General features: G+C 45.9%; 1 protein-coding gene across 1 annotated transcript in view; it reads right to left on the bottom strand.

Annotated features, from left to right (window-relative positions):
- The window catches only part of flna (filamin A, alpha (actin binding protein 280)), a 227,559-nt gene that overhangs the window by 149,412 nt on the left and 62,155 nt on the right, over positions 1 to 15,992 (bottom strand). The window contains exons 6-13 of the mRNA XM_045696120.1: positions 15,392 to 15,469; positions 13,424 to 13,586; positions 12,444 to 12,644; positions 8,021 to 8,158; positions 7,247 to 7,373; positions 4,732 to 4,868; positions 4,401 to 4,597; positions 3,737 to 3,850 (exon numbers count right to left, since the gene is read on the bottom strand). Of these exons, the coding sequence (XP_045552076.1) occupies positions 3,737 to 3,850; positions 4,401 to 4,597; positions 4,732 to 4,868; positions 7,247 to 7,373; positions 8,021 to 8,158; positions 12,444 to 12,644; positions 13,424 to 13,586; positions 15,392 to 15,469 (1,155 nt within the window). The remainder of the gene's footprint in view (positions 1 to 3,736; positions 3,851 to 4,400; positions 4,598 to 4,731; positions 4,869 to 7,246; positions 7,374 to 8,020; positions 8,159 to 12,443; positions 12,645 to 13,423; positions 13,587 to 15,391; positions 15,470 to 15,992) is intronic.

Genomic DNA, 15,992 nt, shown 5'->3' with positions numbered 1-15,992 from the left:
ACAGCATGGAGTAGCTATAGTAGGAGAGCATGGAGTAGCTATAGTAGGACAGCATGGAGTAGCTATAGTAGGACAGGACAGCATGGAGTAGCTATAGTAGGACAGCATGGAGTAGCTATAGTAGGACAGTGTGGAGTAGCTATAGTAGGACAGCATGGAGTAGCTATAGTAGGACAGCATGGAGTAGCTATAGTAGGACAGCATGGAGTAGCTATAGTAGGACAGCATGGAGTAGCTATAGTAGGACAGGACAGCTTGGAGTAGCTATAGTAGTACAGCATGGAGTAGCTATAGTAGGACAGCATGGAGTAGCTATAGTGGGACAGCATGGAGTAGCTATAGTAGGACAGCATGGAGTAGCTATAGTGGGACAGCATGGAGTAGCTATAGGAGGACAGCATGGAGTAGCTATAGTGGGACAGCATGGAGTAGCTATAGTAGGACAGTGTGGAGTAGCTATAGTAGGACAGGACAGCATGGAGTTGCTATTGGAGGACAGCATGGAGTAGCTATAGTAGGACAGTGTGTAGTAGCTATAGTAGGACAGGACAGCATGGAGTAAATATAGTAGGACAGCATGGAGTAGCTATAGTAGGACAGCATGGAGTAGCTATAGTAGGACAGGACAGCTTGGAGTAGCTATAGTAGGACAGCATGGAGTAGCTATAGTAGGACAGCATGGAGTAGCTATAGTAGGACAGGACAGCATGGAGTAGCTATAGTAGGACAGCATGGAGTAGCTATAGTAGGACAGCATGGAGTAGCTATAGTAGGACAGGACAGCATGGAGTAAATATAGTAGGACAGCATGGAGTAGATATAATAGGACAGCATGGAGTAGCTATAGTAGGACAGCATGGAGTAGCTATAGTAGGACAGCATGGAGTAGCTATAGTAGGACAGCATGGAGTAGCTATAGTAGGACAGGACAGCATGGAGTAGCTATAGTAGGACAGCATGGAGTAGCTATAGTAGGACAGCATGGAGTAGCTATAGTAGGACAGGACAGCATGGAGTAGCTATAGTAGGACAGGACAGCATGGAGTAGCTATAGTCGGACAGCATGGAGTAGCTATAGTAGGACAGCATGGAGTAGCTATAGCAGGACAGCATGGAGTAGCTATAGCAGGACAGAGTGGAGTAGCTATAGTAGGACAGCATGGAGTAGCTATAGCAGAACAGCATGGAGTAGCTATAGTAGGACAGCATGGAGTAGCTATAGTAGGACAGCATGGAGTAGCTATAGTAGGACAGCAAGGAGTAGCTATAGTAGGACAGCATGGAGTAGCTATAGTAGGACAGCATGGAGTAGCTATAGTAGGACAGCATGGAGTAGCTATAGTAGGACAGCATGGAGTAGCTATAGTAGGACAGCATGTTGTAGCTATAGCAGGACAGCATGGAGTAGCTATAGTAGGACAGGACAGCATGGAGTAGCTATAGTAGGACAGCATGGAGTAGCTATAGTAGGACAGCATGGAGTAGCTATAGTAGGACTGGACAGCATCGGAGTAGCTACAGTAGGACATCATGGAGTAGCTATAGTAGGACAGGACAGCATGGAGTAGCTATAGTAGGACAGCATGGCGTAGATATAGTAGGACAGCATGGAGTAGCTATAGTAGGACAGCATGGAGTAGCTATAGTAGGACAGCATGGAGTTGCTATTGGAGGACAGCATGGAGTAGCTATAGTAGGACAGCATGGAGTGGCTATAGTAGGACAGCATGGAGTAGCTATAGTAGGACAGCATGGAGTAGCTATTGTAGGACAGCATGGAGTAGCTATAGTAGGACAGGACAGCATGGAGTAGCTATAGTAGGACAGGAGGGCATGGAGTAGCTATAGTAGGACAGCATGGAGTAGCAATAGTAGGACAGGACAGCATGGAGTAGCTATAGTAGGACAGCATGGAGTAGCTATAGTAGGACAGGACAGCATGGAGTAGTTATAGTAGGACAGCATGGAGTAGCTATAGTATGACAGCATGGAGTAGCTATAGTAGGACAGCATGGAGTAGCTATAGTAGGACAGCATGGAGTAGCTATAGTAGGACAGGACAGCTTGGAGCAGCTATAGTAGGACAGCATGGAGTAGCTATAGTAGGACAGCATGGAGTAGCTATAGTAGGACAGCATGGAGTTGCTATAGGAGGACAGCATGGAGTAGCTATAGTAGGACAGCGTGGAGTAGCTATAGTAGGACAGCATGGAGTAGCTATAGTAGGACAGCATGGAGTAGCTATAGTAGGACAGCATGGAGTAGCTATAGTAGGACAGTGTGGAGTAGCTATAGTAGGACAGCATGGAGTAGCTATAGTAGGACAGCATGGAGTAGCTATAGTAGGACAGCATGGAGTAGCTATAGTAGGACAGCATTGAGTAGATATAATAGGAGAGCATGGTGCTAATCACCCTAATATAGTGTCCCACTATTTCTGAATTTACCCAAATAACCCTAATATATGATCCCCTTTTCTGAGTTCACACTAATCAAGCTAATATAATGTCCCACTTGTTCTGATTTTACCCTAATAACCATAATATGGTGTCCCTCATGTTCTCAATTCACCCTAATCACCCTAATATAGTGTCCCACTTGTTCTGAATTCAACCTAATAACCCTAATTTAACCTCTCTTGGGTAGGGGGCAGTTTTTTGAATTTTGTATGAATGAGGTGCCCAATGTAAACTGCCTGTTACTCAGGCCAAAAGCTAGGATATGCATATGCATGGTAGTATTGGATAGAAAACACTCTAAAGTTTCCATAACTGTTAAAATAATGTCTGTGGAGTATAACAGAACTGATATGGCAGGCGAAAACCTGAGGAAAATTCATCCAGGAAGTGGCATTCTTTTGAATTGAGTGTTTTTCCATTGAAAGCCTATCCACCATATAAACGGATGGGACCTAGATTGCAGTTCCTATGGCTTCCACTAGATGTCAAGTCTTTAGAAATTGTTTCAAGCTTTTATTCTGAAAAATGAGTAAGAATGACAACATTATCTGAGTGGTCGGTGGAATGAACCAGAGCTTTTTGCGAGCACGACCGGGAGCACGCCCGCCGTTCTTTTTCCTTTGTATTGAATACGCTGTTGTCTGGTTGAAATATTATCGATTATAAAGACAATAGACAACCTGAGATTAATAAAAAACATTGTTTGACATGTTTCAACGAACTTTACCTGTACTATTTGGATCTATTCGTCTGCCTGTTGTGATCTCCTTTGAGCCAGTGGATTACTGAACAAAACGCGCCAACAAAACAGAGTTTTTTGGATATAAAGAGGGACTTTATCGAACAAAACGAACATCAAAGGTAAGTGATTCATTTTATTGCTATTTCTGACTTTCGTGACTAATCTACTTGGCTGGAAAATGTTTGTATGCTTTTGTAAGCGGGACGCTTTCCTCAGATAATCGCATGGTATGCTTTCGCCGTAAAGCCTTTCTGAAATCTAACACAGCGGCTGGATTAACAAGAAGTTAATCTTTCAGCCGATGTATAACACTTGTATGCTTTATGAATGTTTATGAGTATTTCTGTATTTTGAATTTCGCAATTTCACCGGATATTCTCGAAGTGGAACGCTACCATCCCACTTGTTCTGAATTCACCATAATAACCCTAATATATGTCAAGTATAAACTTGACAGAGTACTCAGGATCATTATTTCAGTTAGCGTTGCGAATGTAAGGTATAAATGAAGCTTGAGTCTGCTAAGCAGACGTACCTGGGCCAGGATCTTGAGAGGGGCTTTGCCTCCTAGTTTGGCGTCGACGGTGAACTCAGTCTGTTTCCCCACAGCTAGACCACTACTCTGTAGACCTGGACCATGCACGTTCACCTACACACACACACACACACACGCACGCACACACACACACACAACCCCCCCCCCCACACACACACACACACACGCACACACACACACACACACACACACACACATCATTAAACACAATCAGAGGGTTACCAGTTCAAATCAAATCAAATGTATTTATATAGCCCTTCTTACATCAGCTGATATCTCAAAGTGCTGTACAGAAACCCAGCCTAAAACCCCCAAACTACAAGCAATGCAGGTGTAGAAGCACGGTGTCTAGGAAAAACTCCCTAGAAAGGCCAGAACCTAGGAAGAAACCTAGAGAGGAACCAGGCTATGAGGGGTGGCCAGTCCTCTTCTGGCTGTGCCGGGTGGAGATTATAACGGGTCTGACAGGGAAAATCTGGTGGGATGTGTCGGAAAAAGAACGATTGCTGGTGTCAAGTCATAGATGCCTTCGAGCAAGGCACTTCTACCACTGCTCCAGGGAGCTACGCTGTTACTCACCATGTTTCAACCATATTATGGACAATAAAGTAATCTACACACACACACACACACACACACGTACCTTATCAGGGTAGTAGTCCTTGTTCGGAGCAGCAGTGATTTCAGCCATGAAGGGAGAGTGCTGGATGTCCTCGTTGTTACAGAGGACATGCACCGCATACTCTCCTGATTCCATTGGCCAGTATCGCACGTCAGATGACCCGTCGCCCTTATCGTCACACTCGATCTTCGCTTGGGACGGACCCTCCACCGAGAAACCTGGACACACACACACACACCTTCTGATCAGAACACACACACCTTCTGATCAGGACACACAGGGTCTGTGTGTGTGTGTGTGTGTGTGTGTGTGTGTGTGTGTGTGTGTGTGTGTGTGTGTGTGTGTGTGTTACCCAGTGTTTCCACGTTGTCTCCGACGGCCTCAACCACGAAGTCGGCAGATTTACCCATAATGCCGATCTCCAGGCCAGGCCCCCAGGCACGCACATTCTGTGGCCCTGCCTCCGAACCAATCTGCACCTCCTTCGGGCTACAACCCGGAAGTGACATCATCAGTCAGCGACCGCATTACAGCATCATCAGTCAGCGACAGCATTACAGCATCATCAGTCAGCGACAGCATTACATCATCAGTCAGCGACAGCATTACAGCATCATCATCCAGGGACAGCATTACAGCATCATCAGTCAGCGACAGCATTACAGCATCATCAGTCAGCGACAGCATTACAGCATCATCAGTCAGCGACAGCATTACAGCAGTCTTTATTTATTCGGTTGTGGAACAAAAAAGCTATTTGAAAGATGATAGCAGCTATTTAGAAGACTGTGATATGTGGTTGAAGGAACTGACTTAGTTGAAGGAACTGACTTAGTCGCACTGGATAAGAGACAGGTAAATGACTATCAAATGTACAGTGGCAAGAAAAAGTATGCGAACCATTTGGAATTACCTTGGCTTCTACCTGGGGGGGGATGTGTTACCTGTGGGGATGTGTTACCTGGGGGGATGTGTTACCTGGGGATGTGTTACCTGTGGGGATGTGTTACCTGGGGGGATGTGTTACCTGGGGATGTGTTACCTGGGGGGATGTGTTACCTGGGGGGATGTGTTACCTGGGGGGATGTGTTACCTGGGGGGATGTGTTACCTGGGGGATGTGTCACCGGGGGATGTGTTACCTGGCGGGATGTGTTACCTGGGGGGATGTGTTACCTGGGGGGATGTGTTACCTGGGGGATGTGTTACCTGGGGGATGTGTTACCTGGGGGGATGTGTTACCTGGGGGGATGTGTTACCTGGGGGATGTGTTACCTGGGGGATGTGTTACCTGGGGGGATGTGTTACCGGGGGGATGTGTTACCTGGCGGGATGTGTTACCTGGGGGGATGTGTTACCTGGGGGATGTGTTACCTGGGGGATGTGTTACCTGGGGGGATGTGTTACCTGGGGGGATGTGTTACCTGGGGGATGTGTTACCTGGGGGATGTGTTACCTGGGGGGATGTGTTACCTGGGGGATGTGTTACCTGGGGGGTGTTACCTGGGGGGATGTGTTACCTGGGGGGATGTGTTACCTGGGGGGGTGTTACCTGGGGGGATGTGTTACCTGGGGGATGTGCTACCTGGGGGGATGTGTTACCTGTGGGGATGGGTGGGATGTGTTACCTGGGGGGATGTGTTACCTGGGGGATGGGTTACCTGGGGGATGTGTTACCTGGCGGGATGTGTTACCTGGGGGGGATGTGTTACCTGGGGGGATGTGTTACCTGGGGGGATGTGTTACCTGGGGGGATGTGTTACCTGGGGGGATGTGTTACCTGGGGGGGTGTTACCTGGGGGGATGGTGGGATGTGTTACCTGGGGGGATGTGTTACCTGGGGGGATGTGTTACCTGGGGGATGGTGGGATGTGTTACCTGGGGGGATGTGTTACCTGGGGGATGTGTTACCTGGCGGGATGTGTTACCTGGCGGGATGTGTTACCTGGGGGGATGTGTTACCTGGGGGGATGTGTTACCTGGGGGGATGTGTTACCTGGGGGGATGTGTTACCTGGGGGGATGGGGGGATGTGTTACCTGGGTGGGTGTGTTACCTGGAGGGATGGGTGGGATGTGTTACCTGGGGGTTGTGTTACCTGGGGGATGTGTTACCTGGTGGGATGTGTTACCTGGGGGGATGTGTTACCTGGGGGATGTGTTACCTGGGGGGATGTGTTACCTGGGGGGATGTGTTACCTGGAGGGATGGGTTACCTGGGGGGATGTGTTACCTGGGGGGATGTGTTACCTGGGGGGATGTTACCTGGGGGGTGTGTGTTACCTGGGGGGATGGGTGGGATGTGTTACCTTGGGGGATGTGTTACCTGGGGGATGTGTTACCTGGGGGGATGTGTTACCTAGGGGATGTGTTACCTGGGGGGATGTGTTACCTGGGGGGATGTGTTACCTGGGGGATGTGTTACCTGGGGGGATGTGTTACCTGGGGGGATGGGGGGGATGTGTTACCTGGGGGGATGGGGGGATGTGTTACCTGGGGGGATGTGTTACCTGGGGGGATGTGTTACCTGGGGGGTGTTACCTGGGGGGGTGTGTGTTACCTGGGGGGATGTGTGTGTTACCTGGGGGGATGTGTTACCTGGGGGGATGTGTTACCTGGGGGGGTGTTACCTGGGGGGTGTGTGTTACCTGGGGGGATGTGTGTGTTACCTGGCGGGATGTGTTACCTGGCGGGATGTGTTACCTGGGGGGATGTCTTACCTGGCGGGATGTGTTACCTGGGGGGATGTGTTACCTGGGGGGATGTGTTACCTGGGGGGGATGTGTTACCGGGGGGGGGGATGTGTTACCTGGGGGGATGTGTTACCTGGGGGGGATGTGTTACCTGGGGGGATGTGTTGTGTGTGTTACCTGCTGAGGATGTGCTGTCCTCCCCAGGTGATGGTTATACTGTATGTTCCGGGGGTGGTGGGGTAGTACTCAAACCCAAACACTCCGTCTCCAACATCCTTCATCTTACATGGCTCCTCCAGGCCCTCTGCACTCACAGAGAGAGAGAGAGAGAGAGATCTTTCATCTTCATATGGTGGAAACTTTACCACTACACTGCATATACCTATCCAGACCATTCATATCTGCACACAAGTAGTGTATGAAGCAAAAAGGCTATGGGTAATGTAGTTTCTAAAGCAAAGAGGCTGCTGGGTAGTGTAGTTTATTAAACAGAAATGCTGCTGGGTAGTATAGTTTATTAAACATATAGCCTGCTGGGTAGTGTAGTTCATCAAACATATAGCCTGCTGGGTAGTGTAGTTTATTAAACATATAGGCTGCTGGGTAGTGTAGTTTATCAAACATATAGGCTGCTGGGTAGTATAGTTTATGAAACATATAGGCTGCTGGGTAGTGTAGTTTATCAAAAATATATGCTGCTGGGTAGTGTAGTTTATTAAACATATAGCCTGCTGGGTAGTGTAGTTTATTAAACATATAGGCTGCTGGGTAGTGTAGTTTATCAAAAATATATGCTGCTGGGTAGTGTAGTTTATTAAACATATAGCCTGCTGGGTAGTGTAGTTTATCAAAAAGATATGCTGCTGGGTAGTGTAGTTTATTAAACATATAGGCTGCTGGGTAGTATAGTTTATTAAACATATAGCCTGCTGGGTAGTGTAGTAGACTCACTGGGGCCCTTGATGGTGACTTTGAGTTCTCCATTCCCAGCTCCTTTGGTGAAGACTCTGAAGTCAGCTGTCTCCTTCACCCTGAGGCCTTTAGGCTGGAGACCACGACCCTTAGCCCGAACCAGGCTGGGGTTACAAGCTGGAGAGGGGTGGGGGGGGTTTAGAGTTTAATACATAGAATTGAACACATAGTTTGAATAGAAACTGAAGGATGAGGACAACAACTGCCAGGAGATCGAGAGAGAGAGAGAGAGACGCAGAGAGAGAGACGCAGAGAGAGAGACCAAGACAGAGAGAGAGACCAAGACAGAGAGAGAAAGAGTGAGAGAGAAAGAGAGAGAAAGAGAGAGACAGAGAGAGACAGAGAGAGACAGAGTGAGAGAGGAGTAAACGTAACATTGCCTCCTTTATCTGTCCTTATTTGTAACTTTAAATCCTTCTCCTCTCATCTTCCCTTCCCTCTCATCCCGAGTTTGTCTGTCTTTGACCACAGCAGAAAGTGATGCATTATCTCCTCAGGAAGCAGAACTCCTATACAAGGCCCCGCTGAATCACTGTCACACACCACAATGGGGTGCGATGGCTGTGTGTGTGTGTGTGTGTGTGTGTGTGTGTGTGTGTGTGTGTGTGTGTGTGTGTGTGTGTGTGTGTGTGTGTGTGTGTGTGTGTGTGTGTGTGTGTGTGTGTGTGTGTGTGTGTGTGTGTGTGTGTGTGTGTGTGTGTGTCTGTGTGTTTTGAGCGAGATGACACACCAGTCTGAGAGAGGATGAGTCACAAGGATGAATGGTATAAGACACACACAGAGACAGAGAGAAGAGATACCCTCCCTCCATCCTTCTAGAGAGAGAAACAGAGAGACGAGAGACAGAGAAACGAGAGACAGAGAGACAGAGAGACAGAGAGAGATACCATCCCTCCATCCTTCTTGAGAGAGAGACAGAGAGACAGAGAGACAGAGAGACAGAGAGACAGAGAGACGAGAGACAGAGAGATAGCAAGGAGGAGAGACAGAGAGACAGAGATAGAGAGATAGCAAGGAGGAGAGACAGAGAAGAGATACCATCCCTTCATCCTTCTAGAGAGAGAGAGAGAGACAGAAAGAGTGAAAGAGAGATAGCAAAGGGGAGAGACAGAGAGAGAGAGTGTGAAAGAGATAGCAAGGGGGAGAGAGAGAGAGAGAGAGAGGAGATACCATCCCTCCATCCTTCTAGAGAGAGATAGAAAGAGATATAGCAAGGGAGAGAGAGAGAGAGACAGAGAGAGTGAGGAGAGACCAGGGAACGCAGAATCATCCAGAGAGAAAGAGCAAGTGAATGAACAGTCAGACAGGAGAGAAAGGAGGAGAGGGAGAGAACATAACAAACAGACAGAAACGTTGTGTCAAACACTAGAAACAGAAACACTAGAAACTGAAACCCTGGAAACAGAAACCCTATAAACAAACACTAGAAACACAGAAAGAGAAACACTAAAAACACAGACTAGAAACACAGACACTAGAAACACAGACACTAGAAACACAGACTAGAAACACAGACTAGAAACACAGACAGTAGAAACACAGACTAGAAACACAGACTAGAAACACAGACAGTAGAAACACAGACTAGAAACACAGACTAGAAACACAGACTAGAAACACAGACAGTAGAAACACAGACTAGAAACACAGACACTAGAAACACAGACTAGAAACACAGACTAGAAACACAGACTAGAAACACAGACAGTAGAAACACAGACTAGAAACACAGACTAGAAACACAGACAGTAGAAACACAGACACTAGAAACACAGACTAGAAACACAGACACTAGAAACACAGACTAGAAACACAGACACTAGAAACACAGACTAGAAACACAGACTAGAAACACAGACACTAGAAACACAGACACTAGAAACACAGACACTAGAAACACAGACTAGAAACACAGACACTAGAAACACAGACACTAGAAACACAGACTAGAAACACAGACTAGAAACACAGACACTAGAAACACAGACTAGAAACACAGACTAGAAACACAGACTAGAAACACAGACTAGAAACACAGACACTAGAAACACAGACTAGAAACACAGACACTAGAAACACAGACTAGAAACACAGACTAGAAACACAGACTAGAAACACAGACTAGAAACACAGACTAGAAACACAGACACTAGAAACACAGACTAGAAACACAGACACTAGAAACACATACTAGAAACACAGACACTAGAAACACAGACACTAGAAACACAGACTAGAAACACAGACTAGAAACACAGACTAGAAACACAGACACTAGAAACACAAACACTAGAAACACAGACTAGAAACACAGACTAGAAACACAGACACTAGAAACACAGACAGTAGAAACACAGACTAGAAACACAGACTAGAAACACAGACTAGAAACACAGACACTAGAAACAGACTAGAAACACAGACTAGAAACACAGACTAGAAACACAGACACTAGAAACACAGACACTAGAAACACAGACTAGAAACACAGACTAGAAACACAGACACTAGAAACACAGACACTAGAAACACAGACTAGAAACAGAAACACTAGAAACACAGACTAGAAACACAGACTAGAAACACAAACACTAGAAACACAGACTAGAAACACAGACTAGAAACACAGACTAGAAACACAGACACTAGAAACACAGACTAGAAACACAGACACTAGAAACACAGACTAGAAACACAGACTAGAAACACAGACTAGAAACACAGACACTAGAAACACAGACACTAGAAACACAGACTAGAAACACAGACTAGAAACAGAAACACTAGAAACACAGACTAGAAACACAGACACTAGAAACACAGACTAGAAACACAGACTAGAAACACAGACACTAGAAACACAGACACTAGAAACACAGACTAGAAACACAGACTAGAAACACAGACACTAGAAACACAGACACTAGAAACACAGACTAGAAACACAGACTAGAAACACAAACACTAGAAACACAGACTAGAAACACAGACTAGAAACACAGACAGTAGAAACACAGACTAGAAACACAAACACTAGAAACACAGACTAGAAACACAGACTAGAAACACAAACACTAGAAACACAGACTAGAAACACAGACTAGAAACACAGACTAGAAACACAGACAGTAGAAACACAGACTAGAAACACAAACACTAGAAACACAGACTAGAAACACAGACTAGAAACACAAACACTAGAAACACAGACTAGAAACACAAACACTAGAAACACAGACTAGAAACACAGACTAGAAACACAGACTAGAAACACAGACTAGAAACACAGACTAGAAACACAGACTAGAAACACAAACACTAGAAACACAGACTAGAAACACAAACACTAGAAACACAGACTAGAAACACAGACTAGAAACACAGACTAGAAACACAGACTAGAAACACAAACACTAGAAACACAGACTAGAAACACAGACTAGAAACACAAACACTAGATATGGAAACTAATTCTGTTTCATGTGTTGCTATGTTGACAGTGAAGGGTCTCTTGCTGATTTCCCCCTCCTCTCCCTCCCCCCTCCTGTCTCACCCTCTCCTATGTTGACAGTGAAGGGTCTCTTGCTGATTTCCCCCTCCTCTCCCTCCCCCCTCCTGTCTCACCCTCTCCTATGTTGACAGTGAAGGGTCTCTTGCTGATTTCCCCCTCCCCTCCCTCCCCCCTCCTGTCTCACCCTCTCCTATGTTGACAGTGAAGGGTCTCTTGCTGATTTCCCCCTCCTCTCCCTCCCCCCTCCTGTCTCACCCTCTCCTATGTTGACAGTGAAGGGTCTCTTGCTGATTTCCCCCCTCCTCTCCCTCCCCCTCCTGTCTCACCCTCTCCTATGTTGACAGCGAAGGGTCTCTTGCTGATTTCCCCCTCCTCTCCCTCCCCCTCCTGTCTCACCCTCTCCTATGTTGACAGCGAAGGGTCTCTTGCTGATTTCCCCCTCCTCTCCCTCCCCCCTCCTGTCTCACCCTCTCCTATGTTGACAGCGAAGGGGTTCTTGCTGATCTTCCCCTCCTCTCCCTCCCCCCTCCTGTCTCACCCTCTCCTATGTTGACAGCGAAGGGTCTCTTGCTGATTTCCCCCTCCTCTCCCTCCCCCCTCCTGTCTCACCCTCTCCTATGTTGACAGTGAAGGGTCTCTTGCTGATTTCCCCCTCCTCTCCCTCCCCCTCCTGTCTCACCCTCTCCTATGTTGACAGCGAAGGGTCTCTTGCTGATTTCCCCCTCCTCTCCCTCCCCCCTCCTGTCTCACCCTCTCCTATGTTGACAGTGAAGGGTCTCTTGCTGATTTCCCCCTCCCCTCCCTCCCCCTCCTGTCTCACCCTCTCCTATGTTGACAGTGAAGGGTCTCTTGCTGATTTCCCCCTCCCCTCCCTCCCCCCTCCTGTCTCACCCTCTCCTATGTTGACAGCGAAGGGGCTCTTGCTGATTTGTCCGCCAGCGAATGTAATGTAGATGGTGTGGGCCCCCTCCAGGGTGGGTTTGTAGGTGCAGCGGTACGAACTGTTGCCTTTATCCTCTATCTGACACACCACCACGTCCTTCTGACCCGCTGGGTCCATGATCACCACCTCTACCTCTCCCACACCAGCACCTGGAGACAGGGAGAGCCTTAGCACCTGGAGACAGGGAGAGCCTTAGCACCTGGAGACAGGGAGAGCCTTAGCACCTGGAGACAGGGAGAGCCTTAGCACCTGGAGACAGGGAGAGCCTTAGCACCTGGAGACAGGGAGAGCCTTAGCACCTGGAGACAGGGAGAGCCTTAGCACCTGGAGACAGGGAGAGCCTTAGCACCTGGAGACAGGGAGAGCCTTAGCACCTGGAGACAGGGAGAGCCTTAGCACCTGGAGACAGGGAGAGCCTTAGCACCTGGACACCTGGAGAGCCTTAGCACCTGGACACCTGGAGAGCCTTAGCACCATACTAATATATTGTATGTACATTCTTTTTTCTGAAAGAAGTGGGAAGGAAATGGACTGATGTGTATGAATCATGGTGTCTTTCCCTGCAATATATAATATACACTAAGTGTACAAAACATTAGGAACACCTTCCTAATATTAGTTGCACCCCCTTTTTCTCCCTCAATTTGTTGAGGAATGGACTTCATCTACATTGATTGAAGTGGATTTAATAAGTGACATCAAAAAAGGGATGATAGCTTTCACCTGGATTCACCTGGTCAGTCTATGTCATGGAAAGAACAGGTGTTCCTAATGTTTTGTACACTCAGTGTACACTCAATATATACACATAAACACACGTAACACACAAACCAGCCAAAAGCGATAAATATACAGTCATCCTTACTAACTGAGCTGCCAGAGAGGAAGGAAACTGCTCAGATTCAATGGCTGAGAAAACAGTTGGTACCTGCGGTGTAGACGTCAAAGTATGTGGTCTTATTGGGGATGTTTCCGGAAGGTTCTAGTCCAGGTCCCTGGGCTGTGGCTTTACTGCTGTCTCCCTGAGCCATCCCCACATCCACCTCATAAGGAGACTTATTGATGTGAAGCCCTGCAAACAGCACCGTCACCTAGTAAAACACAGAGTTACCAAACAACACCATCACCTGACAATAATACACAGCATGTCATATAGGACTTTGGGTTTAAGGGGGCAACCTAAGAACAACATTAGGGTTAGGTTAGGTTAGGATTAAGGGTTAAGGTTAGGGTAGGTCAGGAATAAGGGTTAAGGGTAGGGTAGGTCAGGTGAGGTTAGGAATCAGGGTTACTTTTAGGGTAGGTTAGGAATGAGAGTTAAGGTAGGTTAGGGTAGATTAAGAATAAGCGTTAAGGTAGGGAAGGAATAAGGGTTAAGGTTAGGTCAGGAATAAGGGTTAAGGTTAGGGTAGAGAATATTAGGTTAGGAATAAGGGTTAAGGTTATGTTAGGTTAGGTTAGGAATAAGGCTTGAGGTTAGGTCAGGAATAAGGGTTAAGGTTAGGGTAGGTTACATTAGGAATAAGGATTAAAGTTAGGGTAGGGTATATTAGGTTAGGAATAAGGGTTAAGGTTAGGGTAGGGTAGGTTAAGTTAGGAATAAGGTTTAAAGTTAGGGTAGGGTGAATTAGGTTAGGAATAAGGCTTAGGTTAGGAATAAGGGTTAAGTTTAGGGTAGAGTCATTTAGGAATAAGTGTTAAGGTTAGGGTAGGTTAGGAATAAGCATTAAGGTTAGGAATAAGGGTTAATGTTAGGGTAGGTTAGGGATAAGGGTTAAGGTTAGGGTAGGTTAGGAATAAGGGCTAAGGTTAGGGTAGGGTAGGTTAAGTTAGGAATAAGGTTTAAAGTTAGGGTAGGGTGAATTAGGTTAGGAATAAGGCTTAGGTTAGGAATAAGGGTTAAGGTTAGTGTAGGGTAGGTTAGGAATAAGGCTTGAGGTTAGGTCAGGAATAAGGGTTAAGGTTAGTGTAGGGTAGGTTACGTTCGGAATAAGGTTTAAAGTTAGGGTAGGGTATATTAGGTTAGGAATAAGGCTTAGGGTTAGGTCAGGAGTAAGGGTTAAGGTTAGGGTAGGGTAGGAATAAGGGCTAAGGTTAGGTATGTTTAGGTCGGTTAGGAATAAGGTTTAAGGTTACATTAGGTTAATTTAGGTTAGGAATAAGGTTTAAGGTTAGAGTAGGTTAAGTTAGGAGTAAGGGTTAAGGTTTGGGTTGATTAGGTTAGGAATAAGGGTTACGGTTAGGGTAGGGTAGATTAGGAACATAGGTTAAGGTTAAAGTAGGTTAGGAGTAAGGGATAAGGTTTGGGTAGGTTAGGAATAAGGGGTTAGTTAGGGTAGGTTAGGTTAGGAATAAGGTTTAAGGTTAGGGTAGAAATAAGGGTTAAGGTTAGGTTAGGGTAGAATAGGAATAAGGGTTAAGGTTAGAGTAGGGTATATTAGGTTAGGAATAAGGGTTAAGGTTAGGGTAGAGTCATTTAGGAATAAGGGTTAAGGTTAGAGTAGGGTATATTAGGTTAGGAATAAGGGTTAAGATAGGTTAGGATAAGAATAAGGGTTAAGGTTAGGGTAGGTTAGGAATAAGGGTTAAGGTTAGAGTAGGGTATATTAGGTTAGGAATAAGGGTTAAGGTTAGGGTAGGTTAGGAATAAGGGCTAAGGTTAGGGTAGAGTCATTTAGGAATAAGTGTTAAGGTTAGGGTAGGTTAGGAATAAGCATTAAGGTTAGGAATAAGGGTTAAGGTTAGGGTAGGTTAGGGATAAGGGTTAAGGTTAGGGTAGGTTAGGTTAGGTTCGGAATAAGGGTTAATGTTAGGGTAGGTTCGGAATAAGGGTTAAGGTTAGGATAGGTTAGGAATAAAGGTTAAGGTTAGGTTAAGGATAGAATAGAAAGTGTACCTTGTGCATCCCAGTGACCTTAGGTATGTAGAAGACAGAGTAGGTTTGGTTCGTGTCATTGTTGGCTGTCACTTTGGCCTGATAGGAGGATACATAGAGAGAATTAGAGTTGGATACATGTAGATAAACTTGAATTTTTCGCAAGGACTTATACGGGATACTAACCTCAACATTAAAACCTTCAATCCAAATGAAAATTCCAGACCTAAAACCTTAATTTTGGACAAAATTACCTGAATGGACTACTACTACCAAGGACTATCAAGAAAAAACTTCTACCAAACCAAGACATGAAGAAGAAACACAGTGGAACCTGGAAATACCATCCAACACAAATGTTCAGTCTGAACCTACTTCTGAAGCCGACAAGTAAAAGACAATAGTCTGTAGGTAATTTTGTGTAATTTTTGCATGAGGTTGTAAGTAACAAGAACATTTCCCAGGATATAGACATATCTGATATTGGCAGAAAGCTTAAATTCTTGTTAATCTAACTGCACTGTCTGATTTCCAGTAAATATTAGAGTGAAAGAATATCATGCTATTGTTTGAGGAGAGTGCACAATTTTGAACATAAAAAGTTATTAATAACCAAATTAGG

The sequence above is a fragment of the Salmo salar genome, chromosome ssa15, assembly GCF_905237065.1.
Source record: "Salmo salar chromosome ssa15, Ssal_v3.1, whole genome shotgun sequence".
NCBI lineage: Eukaryota > Metazoa > Chordata > Actinopteri > Salmoniformes > Salmonidae > Salmo > Salmo salar.
Note: the sequence above shows the minus strand (reverse complement) of the source record. Positions and strands in the feature narration are given on the sequence as shown.